Here is a 20,454-nt window from a genome sequence, read left to right on the forward strand (position 1 = left end):
GATGCTTCTTCCCCCCCCTGCACCTGCAGCCTTCGGCAGGGAGGGCAGCCCTGTGCTTCTGCCAGCCTGGGAGCAAAGAGCTCCAGTGCTGTGGTTGTGCCAGCCAGAGGAAAGAACCGGGGTACCTCTGCGTTAGCTCCCATGGTGGTTTCTTCCTGGCCCCCATTTGTTCTGGAAAGGTTACTGGTTTTGTCTGGGCAGCTATTACTGAGCAGCAGACTTCGCCCAAATGTCATCGAAGGGTGCGTGGGACTAATTAGTTCCCCTCAGTTTGTCAGAAGGATTGTTTGGAGCAGAGTCCCCTGTTTGTCATCGTGGTTGTCATGTTCAGAGGCCCTGGAGCCCGGAGGGTTTTTCTGCTGGCCCTTCAGGGCTCAGTCGCCTTGGCTGCATTATCAATTCAAGTGACTTTTGCTCCTCGCGTGCTTTTCTACCTGTTGGATTAACTTCAGAAATGAGCTTCTGGGGAAGAGCCGAGGAGCAAAGGGCGTCGGGGTGAGCGTGCACGTGTTAGAGGAGGATGTGAACGTGGTGCTGGCGTGGAGCTGCTGGCAGCAGCTGGGCGAGCTCCTGCACCCTGCAGCGGCTGGCAGAAAGCCGCCTCCGTCAAGGACTTTGCAACCTCTGTGTGGCGCCGAGCCCAGTGGTGTCGGGGCTGCTGAAATTCCCCCTGGTTCCTGTTTTTTGAAAGCCATCTTGTGCCTTCAGCACTGGTCCCTGCTTGTGAGGATGGTGCACGGTGATCACACGGGTGCCTTTGGCGCACCTCTGGAGGCAGGCTGAGTGCTGAGCCCCCTCCTGCTTCCCTCCCCAGGATGTTTTGGAGGGCAGCAAGGACCCCCCTGCTCTGCTCCTTCCTTGGGCCTGGTGATGGGGAGGGGGAGAAGTGAGACTGCACAAGACCACCCCCATGGGGAGGGCAGGACCGGTCCTGTCCCATCCTCAGCACCAGTTCTGCGGATCCCAGGGGAGCAGGCGCCCGGTTCCCACGCGCCCGCTGCCTCCCGCGCTCTCCCCGAACCCAAGGCAACTCGCTTGGTGCTTTCTCATTAAGATTTAATTTACTGCTGACTATTTCTGGGGCTGATTCTCATGCATATGAGATGGCTTTCCCCTCTCTGGCATGTTGCGGGGATATGGGCGGCTGTGTTTGTGCTGGCTGAGCAGTGGGAAGCGCTGGCTTTGGCGGGGGGGCTGTCACCGCTCCTGAATCAGCAGCTCCTGGCCTTAAATTCCCAAAGGACTCAAATGCCTTTCTTTTACCAGGCGGATCTCATGAGCCATGCTCTGGAGAAAACCGATGCCTAATATTAAGGGAAATGGTTCAACTTGTGCGTTTCTTCCTGTGCCTCACGTGGACAGGTTGCTGCTGCCTCCCCACAGCAGTCTGTAGGGGCTCAAGGCGCAGAGGAAGGCTGCCCTGAGCCTCGGGAGGGTTCCTCAAAATCTCACTGACAGAGGCGGAAACCTAATTCCGGCGTAGTCAGTGCAGGCTGTGCCTATCTCTTCCTTTCCCTCCCCAGGCTCTGCAGCAGGGCACAGACTGCTGTGGGCACAGCGCTTCTGGAAATGCAAGAAGCAGCACTGTTGGCTGTCTTGCAAAAGATTGATTTTTTTTTTTGGTTTCTCTGAGCTCCACGGGGATGGATTTGTGTCACTTGGTCCCCAGCCCTTGCAGCCACTGGGGCTTCCCTCCTCCTGCCCTGGAGGCTGCTGCTTGGACTTGCCTTCGGAGCGATATTGGCATGCCCAGAGCATCGGATGCGGTTGCCATGGGAATGGGATGATTTAGGCTCACAGCACCAGCAGACCGCACGGAGCTCGCGGGCCGTGGCTGAGCCGTAAATGCAGCTCGGGCTCGCTGGTGCATACAACTGGAACCATGTTTGCCCTTCATGGGAGCCGTGTGGCTCCGTGCTGATGTCTGGCAGCGCTGATGGCCCGTGGCTCTATCCCACGGTGGGTCTGGGCCTGATCCGAAGCCTTTGAGACCTCATTTGCCAAATGGAGAATTAGCAAACAGGGAGGGTGTTATGGCTTAACTGCATTTGTGCTTAAGAAGTGGCTTTGTTCTCTTTGACCTTGGTGTGAGTCAGGCGGTGACTTCCAAGAAACCCAAGCGAGGGCTGCAGGACATGAGTAACTTGGGTGAAACAACAGCTGAGTCTCTCCCTGTCCCGCAGTGCCCTGTGAGCCCAGGCAGTGCACTTACTGGGTTGGCACTGCTGGTAACTAAGCCCCGGCTCCCTTAGCAGCTGCCTGATGGCACCTGGCACTGCACAGACATGCACGATTGCTGCTTGTTACCTCTCCTCCTTCCCACAGCAGCAAGGTGAGCACAACCTCCCCCACCACACACAGCAGGCACCACTGGGTTACAAAGACACATTTCTGGTGTCTCTGTGCCCTTGTCTAAGGCCCATTCCCCCTGATGCTCTCTATTCAAGGTATTGCGAGCATTACACCCAGTGACTGGTGCAACTGCAGCAGCCTTTATGCGAAGGAGCTTGCTAACCGCAGGCTGGTGTCATGTACACAGGCACCCCCCCCCCCCCCCTTTGTCAGCCCTACAGGCTGCTCATCCCTTAGCAGCAGACAGCAGCTGGCGTGGATTTGGTCCCAACGCATCTGAGGCCGATTTGCTGCTTCTAAAATGTCGCCCACGGGTGCAGCTCCAAGCAGCGGCCGTAGCACGGCCTTTGGGTGGGTCCGGGTAGCGCCCACCCTGATGTTTGTGCTGCTTGCTTTAGCCGCTGGGAGAGCAGAAATGGTGGCCAGAACAGCAAGAGCTCTGTTTCCATGTGAGCACTTAAGTAAATGGCAAAAACACACCCAGTTCTGTGGTGTCCGTTGCTCCCGGTGAGCACTGGGCCCTCATAGAGGATCAGATTTTATTGTTACTGGAGTCTCAATGCCAAAATCCCCACAGCAAGCCGCAGGAAGCAGCGTGGAGAGGTGTATGCCCTGACACCATACCCCGGCGTGAAACCTTTCCATGGCAGTTCCTAGCGGTAGTGGGGAACGGAGCCCTAGCACACTGTATTATATCCCCTCTAATCAGATTAATCTAAACAGAGATTAAAGTATATCCTCGAAGCAGTCGCTGATCTGTTGTCTAAAACTGATTCTTGTGCTTTTCGGTCTCTCCTGTCGCCAGACATTTGCGGGGGGCTGTGTAGGGTTGCTTTGGGCTCACTTGGCACAGGTCCGGCTGCACGGCACTCAGTGGGGGCTGGCTGCGATCTCACCGAGGCCGGCAGGACAGCCGGGCTGCCGTGGTGGTGTGTTTTTTGGAGGCTGCCCAGGTCTGTCCCCTGCTATCCCGGACGCTGCAGGGCTGGGGAGAGGGGAGCAGGCAGCGAGCTGCTGCTTGCTGAGTTGTCTTTTCCCCTTTCTGCAAACCACATCTGCATCTGCTTGGTTTCTGTGTGTACATGGAGGGTTCTTTATTTTTTCAGCGAGGCTCAGGAGGAGTCTATTTTTATTCTCGAGCTTCCTGCATTGCTGCTTTATGAGGTGTGTGCTGCTCTTGCAGGTCTGTGGCTGTGTCTGCTGCTGCCCTGCTTGGAGGCCAGCAGCTTTCGGACAGATTCCTCCCCATGCAGCTGGCTTTCTGCTAACTTACCCTCAGTTGGTCGCATTTTGGTTAGCCTCAGACAGAGGTGCTAATGCTGATTCTGTAAATAGATGATTACTAACGCTGCAGCACACAAGCTTCTGGAGCGCAGCCTGGGGGCCTGAGACCCACAAAGTGTCTCGTGGCCTGGGAAGGGGCAGGAGCCGTGGCTGGCCTGGAGCTTGCATAACCCTCGAGAGCTTGGTTCAGCCACCGGTCGGGCTGTGTTGGTGGAGGTGTGGGACTTGGAGGCTGCCCACGCTGGGTTACAGCCCTGAAATTGGGGTCAGCGCCACACTAAAAGCCCTCAAACTCCCGAGGGGAGCCGGGCACCATGCCCCGCTGCAAGGAGCTACAGGCCTCTGTCACCTTGAGGAGCCTCTCTGGTGGGCGATGGCTCGGTTGCCCTTTTCAGGAGGTTCTAACCCAGTTCTTGTGTTTGAAAGTGAAACCAGGCTGAAGCAGTGCTGTGCGGCGCATGCCAGGAAGCAGTGAGTGTAGCTATGTGGTAAACACGAACCAGGGCCAGTGCGGCCTGTGCCTCCCGGCCACGGCACTGTGCTAGGAACTAGCTTCCTAAAATCCTTTTTGTGCCACCGTGCTGGAAGTCCTGCTTTAAATTGTGCAAAAGGGAAACCTCCAGCCCTTTGTGAAGGCCGTTTTTCCCTTCTTGCTCTCTGCTACTTGAGTTACAAACCCTAAGTGCTGTCATGGGACGTCTTCAGTTTCCTTTCCATCCCGTGAGAGTGGTTTCCATCCGTTCAGTGTCAGGTTTCCTTCGTGGGCACTTCCCAGGGGGCTTGGAGCATGGAGCTTGACACGGGGGCAGCCAGCACTGAGCATCCTGCAAGTGCTCCTCTGGTGCAGAGCTTCCTCTGTGCTGCTCGTGGGCTGTGGATGGGGCAGGATGGTGAGGGCATCCCGCAGTGCTGAGCGTGCCTGACCCATACCGGGACCCAAGTGCCAAAGCATCCTGCTGTCAGACTGCTGCCTCTCAGAGGTATGAGAGTCCAGTGATAGCTGCTGCCAGGCTCTGGCCAAGCCCAGCGAGGGATTTCACCTGCCAAGCACCCCCTCTTACAGCACTGCTTTGCCTCCTGCTTTTTCCACACCTCCTGGGGGTCTGGAGGTGGCCACGTGAAGGTTCCCAGTCTGCCTGGAGGGGCCTCGTAGCAACCTCCAGCGTTGGGATCAGATATTTACTTTCTGCCAGTGCTTGAGTTCTTCCAACTGCTAATTTATGTCCACAGCAAGGGCTGTGTGTGCTTATCAGAAACTGCTCCATGGCACTTCAGAATAATAGCTGCTGGGCTCGTAGCCAGGCCGCGGTGGAGGTCTCCTGCCTCATGCTCCCATTTCAGGCATGCCCTGAGCGTTCACTGAACACGCAGAACTGGAGTAGATAAGAAGCACAGCCTGTGCCCCCAGGACAGGCACGGTTGTGCTGACATGGTTTATGCTGGGGCTGTGATGTTCTGCAGTCAGCAGGCCGTGATGTGAGGTCTTCGTGTCTGAGACTTTGGTAAAATCAGCAAGTGGAGTCACCTTCCTCCCTCTGACCCTTCCCAACAGAAACGGTGAAGCAGAAGCAAAGTCTTGTAAAACCAGGGCATTCGTAGCATTTACTTGGCCTGATGTTACCCTGAGGACTATTTAATGAAAAATTGAAGGTCTCGATGAAGATGTGCTAAGGTCTGTCCAGAAACCAGACAGGTACAGCCCTGGAAAGCCATTGCCCTCTGAGGGGGAGGAAATCCTCCCCTTCCCCTTTTCCTAATAAAACTGCTGATGGACTTTAGCTGCAGTTAATGTGAGAAATGTGCCTGCTCTGGAGGTGCAGGTGAGCACACCCAGTGGCCATCGCCACTGTCCCATGGCCGTGGCCCTGTGTCGAAGCTCTCGTGGGGTCAGTGGGGTGGAGGTGGCCCACAGGAGCACCGTAGGTTAACGATCTGCTTTCCCTCCCCAGACACTACCCGAAGCAGTCCTTCACCATGGTGGCAGACACTCCCGAGAACCTGCGTCTGAAGCAGCAGAGCGAGCTGCAGAGCCAGGTGAGTGTGCGGCCCCCACTTCGCCCCGGGCGGGCGCGCTTCGCCCCATCGCGCCGCTGCCTTCTGCGTGCTGGTGATTCCCCAACGCCCTTGTGCAGCAAGCTTGGGGCTGGGCTCCTCTTCTCGTGTTTCACACGTCTGAGCTTTTGCTGTTCTGTTCGTCCCTGGTGGTGGGAAGGGTCCAGCCCACGGTCTGCCTCTCCCAGTCACGTCCATGTCTTGCACTGTTTTGTTTTTTTTTTCCCTGCTGGCGCCCAGCAATACAATCAGGTGAAATGGCAAATGGCCTCATCTGGACAGACTCTGTAGGCGAGTATTTCAGGTAAACCCAGGTGTTGTAGGGCTGGGAAGCTCTGGCAAGCAGAAATAAACAGATAGAAGGGATAACGACTGGCACAGACCAAGATCTCTTTCTCCAGAGGGAAGAGAAGAGCTTGTTTGAGAAGGGTGTTGTCCAGGCGCGTCCTGTTCTGTACCCTCGAGGTGTCCCTGGGTCAGCAAAAGTCCCCAGCCCTGACGCACGGCTCTGGGCTGGGTGCTCGCCCTGATAACTTCTGGTGGTGCAGGGGGAACTGTTCGGCTCTTGGGTGGGCGCAGGAGCAATCTGCTTTCCTTCCTACTCCAGGGCACTGAGAATGTGAGAGGGAACTGTGAGTGACACTACTGCAAAGAAGCTTTGTCCCTTGGAAGGGCAAGATTAGCACAGGACAGGCAGCCTTGGTAGATTGCCTCTCTGTGAGACTTCACTGCACCAAGAATTGGCATTTGTGGGGCACAGCTCAGACGAAAGCATCCAAGACATGGTCCTGAGCTGTGGTTGTGAGCTTTGTTGTACAGCTGCAGATGTGTGCTCGGAGTACGCTGCAGTGGAAGAAAACGCATCCAGGGGCAATTTTGGCTTGAGTCACAGTCTCTGAGGAGAACACAGGATGTGGCAACTGTTCTGGGAATCTATTTGATTATTTTTCCTTCAATGGGAAGGGGCAAAAAGACTACCCAGAGAGCTGTCAGCAAGGTGTGTTGGCTCAGCTCAGTATTCCAACAGTGTTGATCCACAGAAGGTCTGGACAGAGGGTGGACGGCACAGGATTTGTCCTGCTGGTGGGCTCAGGGTGAGCAGACATCTTCTGGGATCAGCGCGTTCCTCTCCCGGCTGTGCTCTGAAGGACACAGCGACCTTCCTTTCTTCCCCATTAGCCTGGGAGTGCCAGGAGCTGAAAAGCAGACTGCTCAGGCGTGCTTCCTGCTGGAGGAGGGGGAAATTGGGACCTCACCTGTTAGCAGACAGAGCTGGTGGTGCCCACACAGCCAGCACTGAGTTTTGAAACCTCTGCTTTGGCAAGGTCTGTTCCTCGGAGCGGGTTGCCCAACAGCTCCTGGCTTGCACAAACGCAGCTTGGCTCGAGCAGGGAGCTAGAGCTCAACCCGGGGCTTGCGTTGTGCTTCACAGAGCTGCTAAGGGGACACGGCTGCTTTTCCATGGTAACAATCAAGATAACACTGTACCAAATGCTCTGGAGTATCCAGTGCTGTTTTTACAATGAACTCAGGCTCTTCATTAGTTCTTGCTTATTAAAGGAGACCCTAGGGAGGGAGGGAGCGTGCTCCACACTGCCGGGGCTTTTCTGTAGCTTGCTGGGACTTTCAGCTCCTTGTGGTGTGTGCCATGCTGGAAGCAAAACTAGGTTTCTCTCCTCTCCGTGAGGTTGTTGCGGGGTCTTACTCACCCCACTTCCCTGTTAACCAAGTGTCTGGGGAGCTGTGCAGAGACCCAGACATCTGTGCCTGACTGGAACAGCTGCCTGGGAGCAGAGGAGGTTACAGGGACAGTGCCACAAGCAGCTGAGCAGGGGGAGAGCCGTGGTGGAGCAGCATCCCGTTCCTACGCAGCACCAAAAGGCAGACGAACAGCACGGCAGCTTTCAGTGCATGTGTGCGTGGCCCCTTTTAAAGGAGGGAGCTGGAACAGACATTTTATACCGTCTTAAAGTTCCCAAATGCTTGGCAACTGCTGTTCCTTGTGGGAGGTGCAGCAGAGCTCTGAGCACGGCTCTTGGCACCGCTGGGGCTGGGTAAGGGCGCTGTGATGGGGACAGCCCTCTGCATGGGCTCCCTGGGGACAGTGCCACAGGGCTGGTGTCAGGGCAGGACCAAGGGGCTGAAACACAGCTGCAGGAGGTGTCAGAGCACTTGAGGAGGTGCCAGCTGCTGTCCCTGCTCCCCTTGACCTGCCTGGCAAAAACACGGGCAGGAGCAGGGGCGCAGGAGCCTTCTGCACCTGGCTGCACGTGAACAGAAGAGGGGCTGGGATGCAGGCAGGGTCTTGCAGCCCCTTGGACACCAGCACTGCACCTTTTCGGTGCTGGTCTCACACCGGGTTGTGCTGAAAATACAACTCATGTGAGCGGGAGGGAGAGGAGGCTGCCGGGGTGCTGTGGGCACAGGCAGCCCAGGAGGAGGGGATGGGGATGGGGATGGAGGTGACAGTGGGAGATGGCGCAGCCAAATCAGATGGAAACTGCCTCAGCCCTCCAGGGAGGATAGATCCTGAATCACTTCAGATAAGATCTTAATTCCTCTCTGCCTTTGTTCTGCCTACAAAGGGAGTCTCCTATTTTCCAAGAGGTAAATGTTAGTGTTTCTTGAAGCACTCTAGCTAAAATGCAGCCGCTCTGTTTCATTGACGGCCTCTTCATGGTAACTGCAGGAGCTGAGCAAACCCTCCAGGACCAGCAAAGGTCACCTCCAGTCCCTCCGAAGCAGGCAGCAGGGCTCAGCCCTGCAAACTGGAGCTGTTAGCTGACACAGGGAGAGGCTTGCAAAGAGCTTGCTGGCTCTGCAGTGATGGCAGCCTAGCAGGGAGGCTTTGTGCTGCGGGTTGCCAGTTCAAATGCCACCTCCAAGGTTCAAATGCCACCTCCAAAGTGCATCCTGGCTAACACCGCTGGGGCAGGCAGGGCTCTGCACGCAGGTCTAGTGGTAAAATCCCTCGTGGAGCAAGGTCAGGGTTATATGAACAGCCACACCTTGCCTTCATGCCAGCATTTGCCAGCCAAACTCAGCTTGTGGACCTCGGGGTGAGGCTTCCCTCATCACATCCCTGCAGAGGTGCCGTGGCTGGGAGCTGCTTTAGGCTCCTAAGGAAAGGAAAGGCTCTAAGGAAAATTGGTGGGGCTGTGTCCTCCACAGGGGTTCTGACCGCGGGAGCATTGTTCCCTGCTCCCTAGCAGCTTTGCCCTTCCCTCTGGAGCAGGGCTCCTGCAGAGCTGCTGTTCTTTGGGTATCCCTGAGGAGGTAGATCCACCGAAAATGCTCCTGTCCCACCTCAGCGTGGCTGGAGGAGCCGTCTGTGCACCGGAGCCACTGCATGAACAGGGTGGTGTCAGGACAGCTTTGTGGAGCTGGAGCGGCTTCGTGCACGTCCCGATGCCCTCTGTTTGTGTGCCGAGAGGGCGTCTTCTGTTCCGGTCACTGGCAGACACTGGATAATAATACCTCATGCAGCTAAATAAGTCCCCAAAGTGACAGCTTTTACGCCTTCAGCCTCCTCTTGCAGCCCACGTGTGGCAAGAAAATTGCAGGGTTCCTGTTCTGTGGCTCCTCTGAAACTCTTAAAATTGGTATCTCCGGAGGCAGCCTTTCCTGCCCAAGGGTGGAGGCTCTGGGGGTGTGGGAGGCAGGTAGCTCTCCTGTCCCGTCCTGTCCCCAGCGCTTCCTTCCTGCAGCAGCACGGCTGTCACCTCGGCGAGCTGCTGGCAGCGACATGGACGTGGGCACTGGTTTAATTTGCTTGAGCTGGGACCCACGAGGGGCTGCAATGTGCAGAGGACTTCCTCCAGCTCCTGCAGGGATGTGCGAGTTGTCGATCTCCTATCATGAAGGGAATAATTCCTCTGGGGAGGTTAGCGTGGATCCTACTTTGTTATGGGGCCAGGTGTGGGTATGGGTCTGGAAGTCTCACGGTCCTGGCCCTGTCTGTGTCACTTGGCTCTTAAATACAGTGCCTAGATGAAAGGCAGCTCTGAGCCAGAGCGATGTACACCCAGTGCTCGCTGCCAGCGATGGCAGGAGCAGGCAGAGGTGATGGCTCCCTGCATTTATCTCCCTCCATCACCCAGGGTCACCTGGGCTCGAGGTTTCGAGGGATTGAGGGGAGCAGGATGCCAGGCACGTGGCCGTGCTCTTTGTGGACAGGAGCGAGGTGAGGACTTGCACCCCTTGCAGGCACCTGGCTGTGGAGGGGGTTCCTCTGCCCCTTCCCCCCAGCACCCCTCGTCCCTGTGCCCTGCAGCGGGTGCCTGGCTCTGGCCCGGCGCAGGCAGCGCCGCTGCCCATATAAGGGCAGGGAGCAGCAGAAAATCGCCGTTTCTGAGCACTTCCTCCCTCCTTTCCGGCCGTGGCTGCGGCCCCGCAGGACCTGGCCGTGCTGCAGCAGAGCCAGGAAGGGCCGCGGCTCCCCTCGGACCGCCGGGCTCCTGACCCCTGCTCTTCCTCTGCTGCTCCCGGTGCTGTCCCCAGTGCTTGGGCTGTGCTCAGACCTCGTGGCACAGAGCCCAGCCCGCTGCCAGCGCCAGCTCCCAGCACACGTCTTGGGTTAACCGGCCCCGGGGACCTGCATCGGGCTCCCCCCCTGCAGTCAGGCATCCCCTACTTCAGTTTTTAGGGCTGGGTTGCCATATCCCGAATGCTACAGAGGGGGAGAAAAACAGGGAGGATGCAGGGGGTGAGATCTAGGAGGGTAAATACATGGAAGCTATCAAAGGAACTGCTTAGCCTTGTGATTAGCTTATCGCCTGGAGCTTCTTTCTCTTGCCTGGCTTTCTGAAGGCTCATCGCTTGCGCGTTTGCAGCCGGTGCTGGCACCCACTGACCCCTCCTGGGGGGGCTGAGCTGAAGGCTGGGGGACAGATCCTGCTCTGAGCGGCATCTCCAGCACGATGGCAGGGACAGCATCCCACAGCCAGGCTGTGGAGATCTAAAGGAAAAGAGCCTGGATGAAAAGCCGAGCGGATAAAAGACAAACGCAGCCCCCTGCCCACTCCCTGGGGCTGGCGCTTCCTGAGCAGTGGGCAGGGCGACTTCACCCCTCCTGCCCCCTCTCTGGGCATCCCGTGGGCTTGGTAGCAGCTCCATTAACTTCTGGTTCCCTGTGCCTGGTGCTCAACGCCGTGAGGCTGCTTCTTCCCACCTCATCATGTTCAAGATGGGTTCCTCACCCCAGCCAGTAAAGTTTTTCTGTGTTTCTTACTGCTTCAAGCCAGCAGAGGCTTCTGCCTTGAAATCAGTCTCTTGTGTTCCTCTCTGATGTGCTTTGGCATCTTGGTTTCATTAATATCCTCCCCGGGTAGACACTGCAGCCTGGTTCGTTAAACCTTTGCCTTCTAATGTCATTTCTGAGCTGGAAATCTAACCTGACTCGTGGATCATACCATCCGTGCCATGGCTCTGAAGTGTGGGTAGAGGCTCTGACGAGCTTCCAAAGCTTTGATTTCTCCTGGCTTGTGGGATAAGGACGTGTTTGGTGCTCTGCTCACACCCTCTGGTCTTTGCAGCACGGTAACACATGCAGCCAGCAGCGAGCTCTCCCCTGTTCCTCCTGCCCGTTGCAGAGCCGGTGCCTGATCTCCCCTCGTGCCGCAGGAAAGCCCTCGGAGCTGCGGGGCTGGGGTGAGCCTCTGCTTCCCACCCGCCTCCAGGCACAGCCGGGATCTCGGCACCGCTCCAGCACGGAGCTGCAGCCACCTTCCTGGGCTGCGATCCCCCTGCATGAGGCCATCGGGTGCTGCCGTCTGCAGAGCAGGGGCTGGGGCAGGACGAGGGAGAGCCGCGTGTCCCAGGGCTGCCTCTTGCGAGGTGTTTGCTAGCCCTGGGTGCAAGCAAGCGTACAGCAACGCGCGCTGGCCAAGGGGACTGTACCAAGCCTTATCTACGCCAGGCTTGTTAAAACACTGAAGTCAGGACAAAGCTGTCGCTGTGCCTCCGCGTGGCCCCTGAGCCACCTCTGCCTCCTTCCAGAGCCAGCGGGTGTGGGAAGGACGTGGCTCTCCGCTCCCCTGTGCCAGCCCTTCTGCCAAACGCAGACAGCGACGTCTCGTCTTCCCTCACCAACCCCTCGCCTCCTGCCTGGTTCTGCACCCTCCCCGGGTGCGGGCCCGCTCCGTGCCCCCCATGGGGGTGGAAGCTGTGGGGTCTGACCCCTGCACATCCCCTCTGGAGCCGGCCGGGGCCCCGGGACAGCCCGGAGGGCAGCAGAGGTGCCTTGTGGTGCCTTGGCTTCTGCAGACGGTGACAAAACGCTTGGCAGCTTCTCCTCCAAGGTGCTCCCAGGCCCGGCGGGACGCGACCCAGCAAGGCTTGGAGCAGCGCCTCCATGGCAGCGTTTTGGGGAGAAATCAGCGTTATCCCGCCTCCCCCACAGCACTGCCCGTGCGCTGCCTCCCAGCCTTATCTCATGTCCGTGGGGCCGATCTGCAGGCGCAGCTCTGCTCCTACACACTCCTTCATGGGGCCAGCCTGGCTTCCCATCTGTCTGTCCGTCTGTCTGTCTGGCGGGCGGCCATCCTGCTGCGGGACGGGAAGGCTTGCAGGAAGCCGGCCACACGCGCCGGTGTCTGGCCCTACTGGGACGAGCACCTCCCGGCTGTTGCCTGGGGAGCAGCGGGTCTGGTCCCTCGCAGCCCTCTCCATCGGGGAGGCGACCGCTCTGCTCCCCCACCACAGCCCCGCATTGCACCCACACAGCCAGGCTGCTCTGCCCCCGTTGTATGGGTGGCGAGAGGTTCATTCCTCCTGCCCCAGAGGCGGAGGTGACCTTTCTGTTTTAGTGACAATCCGCGGCTGCCTGCGGTGCGCAGGGCGAGCTGAACCCCGGCTGCTAAGGGGGTGAAAGTCAGCAAAGCTGCTCGTTGGAGCGGGCCAAGCAGCTGCTCGGCGTTTCCTTCCCTTTCGGAGCAATCGAGTCAGCGGTTGGGTTTTGGCATCCGCAGAAGGTGCTTCTGCTTCCGGAGCAGGGGGGCGAGGGCGCAGCGACACCCGGGGCCGAGGCTGCGGGTCTGGGCTGGGCGCTGTGTTGGCTCCCTCCCGCAGGACAGCTGGAAGCCTGGGTCTTAAAGCCGTGTAGAACTATTTAAATTAAAGAAAAAAAAAAAAAGTGGGGGTGGGAGCAAGTAAAAACGGGACTTTTCAGCTCCTGGGTGTGATGGGAGAGATGCTGACGTCAATGTCTGGCAGACAGAAACGAGGATGCTTGTGTTCTGCTGGCCTCTGTCCCCACACCCTGCCTTGGTTTTAGCCTTGCTGGGTGTATTCCTTTCCAGAGGACGCTAAACATCCCCGACACAGAGCTGCTCTCGTATGGGCGTAGCTCACAAAATCCTTGGGACTCTCAAGCAGGCGGATTGCCATGGATGAGGTGATCTGTGCTGTGTGACTTGTGCTCTGCTAGGCCACGGGAAATTCAGTGTAAATCCAAGTTACCCCAGCCCCTGCTGAAAGAGAAACCAGAGCAGTAGATGCATAGGAAGCTGTTTGTGTGTATCAGCTCTTGGCAATGCCCCATTTTGCTATTACTGGATACGTGAGGGGGTCTCCAGAGCAAGCCAGAGGCCCAGTTTGAAAGCTGTTTCTTGTCACGAAGAGCATGGGTCACGGTGAGGTCTTGTCTTGTCGAACACAGCTGCTGTGCGCGCTGGGTTTCCCCCATGGCTAAATCTGTTTTTTTTCTCAATTCCACCCAGATTCGCTACAAGGAGGAGTTTGAGAAGAACAAGGGAAAAGGCTTCAGCGTGGTGGCTGACACCCCGGAGCTGCAGAGAATCAAAAAGACTCAGGATCAGATCAGCAACGTGAGTAGCCTCTGATCTCCGTGCCCGGTATCGCTGTGCCCTTCCTCCTGGGCCTGCGAGGGAGCCGGCTCCCTTCCAAAAGGAGGAGACCCGTGTCCGAGGTGGGTGGCAGGTTGTGCTGCATCCCGCACCCTCCATCCACGTCCAGGTGCTGGTTCCGTGGCAGGTGATAAGATGTGCGTGGATGGGTGGATGCTGCCATGGGGAGAGGAGGATGCGCTCACGTAGCCGCTGCGTCAGGCTGGGAGCTTCTCCCCTTCCCAAGCTCAGCCCTGTACTGCGGGCATTGTGGCACGGGAGCTCGATAACATGCCTTCAGCAGCATGCAGAGGGTTAATTCACCTTTCGCTGACAGTGAAAGTCGTGTTTGTTCCTTATCATACGGCCGGGAGCTGTTGCAAAACCCGGCCTAGCAGCCGGCAGGGCTGGGGGCTGGTTCCTCGCTCACCATGAAGCCAGCCCCCAGAGATGCAGCTGAGCATGAGAAACCTCTCGGGTTTGGGTTTCCCCTCGGACGGCTGCTGGGAGCTCCCTGCCCCCTTTGGGGTCTGCGGTGCCCAGAGCAGGACCCGGTGGGACAGAGCCTGGGAGTGGGGCAGGCACCGAGCTCCCCCCAGCCCCTCCTGTCCCGACACCCAGCCCACCTCCTCCTTCCTCGCAGCCCCCAGGACACGATGTGCCTCGGCTCTGGGGTGCAGCCTGGGGAGCTCCTCCATCCTTACCAAGTGTCTCTGTCTTGGGGACAAGGCCGTGGTGGGAGCTGCTGGCTGCCCCCAGGGGAGCAGGGTCTGGGCTTGCAGCAGTGTGCAGGGGCAAGGTTTTGTGCCTGCGCCCCACGAGGGAGCGCTGCTCGAAGGAGCTCCACGCGTGCACAAACACAGAAATGCCCGGCGGGCCGGGAGGGGGTTGTTTATTCCCTCGCCTTTTGATCTCATTGTGCAGTTCTCTGGCAAGCGCTGCTCGCTCCCTGGGGAGCTGCAGGGTGTAATCTGCGCTCGAACCCCACGACAGCGCAGGCCTGGGAAGGGTCCCCTGAGGAAAAGGACCTGGCCGGCAGATCTCCCCTGGGGGCCGCTTCTCGGTGGGCTCCGAGCCAGGGCCGTGCAGCCCTTCCACCCTCTGTGGAGTGGGGCTGTGGTGTTCTCCTTTCCGAGGGACGCTGGGGAGGGTTTGGGGTGTTCAATACCAGCAGGACGAGGGGTTACGGCTGCTGCGGGCAACCCCGAGGGGCTGCTCAGCCCCCTTCTCCCCCTCCCGGCCACGGAGCGGTTCTGAGCTGCTTCCCCAGGGGCCGCTGGCTGCCAGCCTGGGGTGGCAGTGACCCAGTTAGCGCAGGCGTGGGAACAGCCCCACTCCCTGCACAAAGCCTGGCTCCGCGGGCAGGGTTTTAATCCGAAGGTTGAGCGAGCAGCTGGGCTCACACGGCCAGCGGAGGGACTGCGCGGCGGGGCAGCAGCGGCGTGAACGTCTCTGCAGCACGGTGCCCCCCACCACCCTCTGCACATCAGGAAACCCTCCTGGAAATGGGGCTGTGCAAAGGCTGAGCCCGCGCCTCTGATGCTGGAAGGTGCTGTCCCAAAGGTGTCCCTGCAGCACCTGGAGAGCGGCTGCGCCAGGCTTTGCTCCCGCCTGCAGAGGAGCCCGTAGTGCCCTTCGGTAGGGAACTGTTTATCCAGCAGGCAAAAGGGCTCCAGGTGCCTTCCAGTGGCAGTGTATTCAGGGTATTCATTAACACACGTGGCCGTTAATTTTGTGCCCAGGCCCTTGGGTTAACCCTTTCCTCCTGCCCGCCGTGCTGGCTGCCGGGAGGGTTTGGTGAGGTGCAGCTGGTGGGACCTGCTGGGCCTCCTGCTGAGTCTCCTGCAGTGGGAAAGCCTGGGGTATTTCAGGTAGAGACATCTGGGAGCAGGTATTAGGAGTGGTACCTCCACGCCACAGGCTGCACCTGGCTGTGGGTTGGGGATTTGCACAACTGACTCGGTGTGTGCAGAGCGGAATTCCTAAAGCTCCACGCTCCTGCGGTGTGGGGGCTTGGGAGCCTGGTCCTGAATCTCACCCACGCCTGAAAACTCGATGTATCCCACCCACGGGATCCTGAAACCTCCTTTCTCTGGGCAGAGAGGAGGACACTCCTGGTGTCTCAGACCGCCTGCTCCTCCCCGCAGACCTTGGTGCACGTCCCCCTCTGGGCGATTCTCTGCCTGCTGCTGCGGTCGGGGCGAGGAGGAGCGCTGCGCTCAGGCTGACCCAGTCATGGTGCTCGTGCAGCCGTGCTGCCCTCAGAGGCAAACAGCAGTGAGCTGGGAGCAGCTGAAGGACGCTCCTGGCACCAAAGGGCTGCAGGAACTGCCGCCGTCCCTGGGGGACCGAGGTCAGCACAGGGGCAGCACTGCAGAGCTGCCCAGGCTGCGCTCTGACCTCTTCTTTCTCTTCTGCCCCTGCAGATAAAGTACCATGAAGAGTTTGAGAGGAGCAGGATGGGCCCCAGCCCCAGCGAGGGTGCCGAGATGGAGCGCAGGAACTCCCAGGAAAGCACCAATTACCGGAGACCCGCAGAGCAGCAGCAGCAGCCGTCTCATCACGTCCAGCCCAGCAACCCAGGTAGGGCGCAGGGCTCCAGGAAGGGCTGGCAGCTCTGCTCTGCTCCAGCCCTGTCGGCTGCTAGAGCCTTGTACTCCCTTGCAGGGGGCTTTGTGTGCCCCCTGAACCCCAGCGCCCAGCCGCAGCTCTGGCTGACAGCCCCAATCCTTCCTTCCCAGTCTACCAGCAGCAGCAGCAGATGTCGTCTCAGTCCTACGGCTACAAGGAGCCCGCGGCACCAGCCTCTACACAGCGCAACGCTCCTTCTGGAGGCGGGGTGAGTACAGCCCAGGCTCCACAGCGCCCACCCCGCCACCGCCTTCCGTCCCCTGAGGGTCAGGGCTTGCTGCTGGGAAGCTGCTCCCCGTGCCCGCAGGCTGTGCTGGGGAGGAGCAGTTTGGAAGGTGCCCGTAGGTGCCGTGCTGGGTGCCGGGCTCCTGCTTGCCGTGGCTCTTCCTGGCACCAGCATCCCTTGGTGGTGCCCAGTGAGGACCTCCTGGGTCCGGCACAGCTCCCACGGGGGCTCGGTGGGACTCCGTGCCCTGGGACCCTCCAGGAGCCAGCCCCGTGCCCACTGACCTCTCTCTCCCACAGAAGCGTTTCCGCGCTGTCTACGACTACAACGCAGCCGACGAAGACGAGGTCTCCTTCCAGGACGGCGACACCATCATCAACGTGCAGCAGATCGATGACGGGTGGATGTACGGCACGGTGGAGCGCACGGGCGACACGGGCATGCTCCCCGCCAACTACGTGGAGGCCATCTGAGCCGCGGGAGGGGACGGGGCGCGCGGCCCCCCCGCCGAGCCCCCCGCCCGCGCCAGCCCCAGTGTGTGTGTGTGCGTCTCCCTCCCTCCCACCCAGCACCCCTTCTCCAGCGTGCTCTGCCGCTGCCTGCCGGAGCCGCGGGCTGACATCTCGGTTTCTTTGTGTTTCTGCAGCCGCCTCTGGTTTCTCTTGCCAATTTAGCTTTGTTCTCGCTCTGTCGGGACTGAGGGACTGTCTGCAAGGGATGTTGGGGGCTCAGGAGACCAAACAGCCGTCGCTTTCCTTCTCCCTCAGTCTCCCCCCTCTCTAGCCTTCCGGAGGGGCTGGGGCACCCGTGCCAGCCAGGGCCCCCCTCCCAGGTGCTCGGGCAGTTACTGGCTGGGGGAAGCAGCCAAGTCGCTGGGAGCTGGTGCAGAGGGAGGAGCAGACCCTCTGCTGGGACCAAATCCCCCCACCTTGCACCAGGACGGGCCAGGCAGGGAGAAGGGCAGGGAGGGATGCTCGTTCCGAGGGCTGACGGGGGGGGGGATGAGCTGGCAGCCTCCACCCTGTGTTGCTCTCGCTCTGGCTCACCCCGTTGCTTCTCCCAGCTCCGGTTTGGTGTTTCCATCCAGCCTTCTCTCTCTTCAGTCCTCACAACGTTGCAAACCAGAAGAACGTTTGTGGTTAAAGTCGTAAATGAGCTCTGTCTTTCTTGGGATTCAGAGCGGCTGCTCTGGCCAGCCCTAGGCGCTGCTCCTGCCTCGGGGCCTGGCTGCCTTGTCCCAGCTCCCCCCTTCCTCCGGGCCCCACGGGGCCAAGCAGGGGCCAAGCTGCTGCAGGGACCGGGGAACCGCAGGGCTCCAGGGGCTGGCACGGGGCTGGGCCGTGCTGGCAGCACCGCGCCACCCGGGCCTCGTGTCCCCCCTGTGGCTCCCTATGGGGTCCTGCGTGCCGGGGGCAGCCTCTTCCTCTGTCAGCAGATCCACCCGGACCCTTCCTGCTTTTCTTTTGCTGCTGCGGAGCTTTTGGGACCCTCCTGAGCCCTCCACCCGCTGGGCAGATGGTCTGGGGAGGCAGCAGGATCAGCCCCCATCCCTGTGCCTCTTCTGGGCCGAGCGTGAAAGATTTTCCCCCTCTGCCACCGTGCTGGGGAGCATCCTGGGGACTGTCCCCCCCGGTGGCCCAGCCCTGAGTGGCAGAGGCAGAGATGGGTTTGGCACCCCAGACCCCCACGCCGTCCCCACCTCTCACTGGTCCCCAGCGGTGGTGGCTTTTGGGGCCACCACTGACTTGGGATCGCATCACGGACCAAAATTTCAAAGCACATCCTCGTCCCCTTCTCCTTTGGGCTGCGGAGGTCCTGGGGCTGAGCAGGGACGGGTATAACTGGAAGCCTGTGCGCAGGGAGGGAGGAGCGAGGAGCTCCTGCCCCGAGGGACTCGAGGGACCAAAATGGCTGAGTTCAGACATTCCTTGGCTCCATCTGGGGCCACGTCCCTGGGGATGGCCTCACGGAGTGGGAGAAGACCCCGTGCCTCCTGCTTGCAGTCCCCTTTCTCAAAGCACACAGGGTTGCAGGGTTGGGGTGACCGGAGACGGGGTTTGGGGCACAGCGGGGCCAGAGACCCACAGCAGGGTGTGAGCGGGGAGAGGCGAACGTCTTGCTCCTGGCTCGTTTCCCAGCCGGCTGCAACGGGAGGAGAAGCGTGGCCGGGGTTCCTGGCACTGCCATCCATCCCTTTGGGGACCCCAGAGGCAGCCGGGGTGGGCTTCACGGGATGGGAATCCCGGTCGGTGCTAAAATGAGCGAGCCCGAGGGTAGGGGAGAGGGGACGGCGGGGGCGGAGGAGCCCGCGTCTCTCCCTGCTCACCCTGTTCTTAATCACGTTCTTGTCTGGGAATGGGGGGATGTGTCAATGTGAATAAACCGTTTTTTAATGGACCAAATAACACAGGTGATTACGTTTTGGTATACAGACCTTTTTTTAATGCTACCTGGAAACCATTGTCCTAAGTCTCCCTGCCCCTGCCCTGCCCCTTCTCCCCAGCCATGGGAAACAAACCTCTTACTGCTTGATTTCTGCCTTTTCTCTCAACTTATGCACTTTTTTGCCTTTTTCATAGCTGAAAAGCACCTAAACCTGTATTTAAAATAAATAAATAAATAAAATGATTAAAAAAAAATTAAAAGCTAAATTGCTTCTCATCATGTGTAAAATAGACCTCATCCATCTTTGCTTCCCCGGTTGCATCTCGGTGCTGAGCTTAGAACGTGTTTTCTTCCAGATCCGTTGCTTGATTGGGGTTTGTCCTTGTGTACTCCTTCCCCTCGGGTTGAGCATCCATGAATAAAACATTATTTGGCCTTTTTAACCAAACTGTCAAATGAAACATACCAATTGATTCTCCTTCCTGGTTTACTCAAAAATAAAAGTATAATTTTTACCTGCCGATTGTGCTGGAGTTTAATTGTGGTTGCTTTTCTGTCCGTTTTCCATCCGTTCTCTTGCTCCCCTGGGACACGGGGGGGCCTTGGGGCAGGGGAAGGCTGCGGGTGCCGGGGTCCTCGTCTCTGCCTGGCTGGGGTGGGAACGCCGCTGTCACTGGGCGCAGCTTCTTGAGGCCAGGCGTGTGCTTGATGTCTGGGGGGGGCTCCCTGAGCATAGGGACAGTCAGATGCCACCCGGAGAGCACCCAGGGCCACAACGGGGACCCACAAAGGCAACATTCCCTTGCTATTGCTGTCAGGGGAGTGTGGAGAAACCCTCAGGGGGCAGAGGTGCAGCGATGCCTCCCCAGTGGCCAGCCCATTTTGGGGTCTTGCCATCAGAGGCCAAGTGCCCCATTACAACGTGGGTTTAGGATCTCCTTGGGTTCAGCCCAGAGACCCAACCTGGGGGCACACGGCTCCCCTGTGGGCAGCACGGTGCTGGCACCGCATCCCGGCTTCTCCTGCCCTCCTGGGGAAGCTGCAGGACGCGGTCTGCAGGCCGTCCCCAGCCCCTTCCCCACGGAGGGGAAAGCCCCCGCTGGAGTGGAAGGGCTGAGCCTGGCTGGGGACGTGGTGCTGGGTCCCCCCCGGCTCCGCCAGGCTCCATACACAGGAGCAGCCGGTGATGGCTCAGCTCGGCTGCTGCAGCCTCCCAAGGTGGGGTTTTCAACAGCCCCAGTGTTTAGTCATGGGAGGAAAAAAAACCTTGAAGGTGAGTGAAGGATGCTATTCGCATCCACAGCACAAGATGAAAAAATAAAAATAAGGCTCCATGGCTGTTGCTGCTCACTGGCAGCCACATCGCTTAAAACAGCACCGACGCAGGTGTTCAGACACAGAGCAAAGGATGCTACAAGGATGCTACAGCCTCCTGGCCCGGGGGAGCTGGGCTCCAAAAGGTGAGCACTCAGAGCGGTCCCAGGCGATCAACATCAGCTTTGGGAGAAGGAGGCTCATTGTTGCTCTGTCCCCCGAAGTCTGGGCCCTTTCGGACACATTCCCATTGGCACCCCCAGAAATGAAGCAGCAGTTTGGGCAGAAACAAGCAGGGGCAAAACAATCCCGCTGCAGGCAGCTGGTGCCTCCAGGGAACCCGATGCGCGCTGCGTGAGCGCTCCT

General features: G+C 59.2%; 1 protein-coding gene across 3 annotated transcripts in view; it reads left to right on the plus strand.

The window, feature by feature from the left end:
• The window catches only part of LASP1 (LIM and SH3 protein 1), a 30,913-nt gene extending 11,619 nt beyond the window's left edge, over positions 1-19,294 (plus strand). The window contains exons 3-7 of one of the 3 annotated variants that reach the window (XM_040537146.1): positions 5,586-5,670; positions 13,407-13,514; positions 15,959-16,115; positions 16,274-16,371; positions 16,689-19,294. In XM_040537146.1, the coding sequence (XP_040393080.1) occupies positions 5,586-5,670; positions 13,407-13,514; positions 15,959-16,115; positions 16,274-16,371; positions 16,689-16,862 (622 nt within the window). In that variant the 3' untranslated portion in view covers positions 16,863-19,294. Of the gene's footprint in view, positions 1-5,585; positions 5,671-13,406; positions 13,515-15,958; positions 16,372-16,688 lie in introns of all 3 variants that reach the window. The other 2 variants (XM_040537145.1, XM_040537147.1) reach the window with 2 other exon arrangements.
• Positions 19,295-20,454: the final 1,160 nt, after the last annotated feature.

Source organism: Cygnus olor, chromosome 25, assembly GCF_009769625.2.
Source record: "Cygnus olor isolate bCygOlo1 chromosome 25, bCygOlo1.pri.v2, whole genome shotgun sequence".
NCBI lineage: Eukaryota > Metazoa > Chordata > Aves > Anseriformes > Anatidae > Cygnus > Cygnus olor.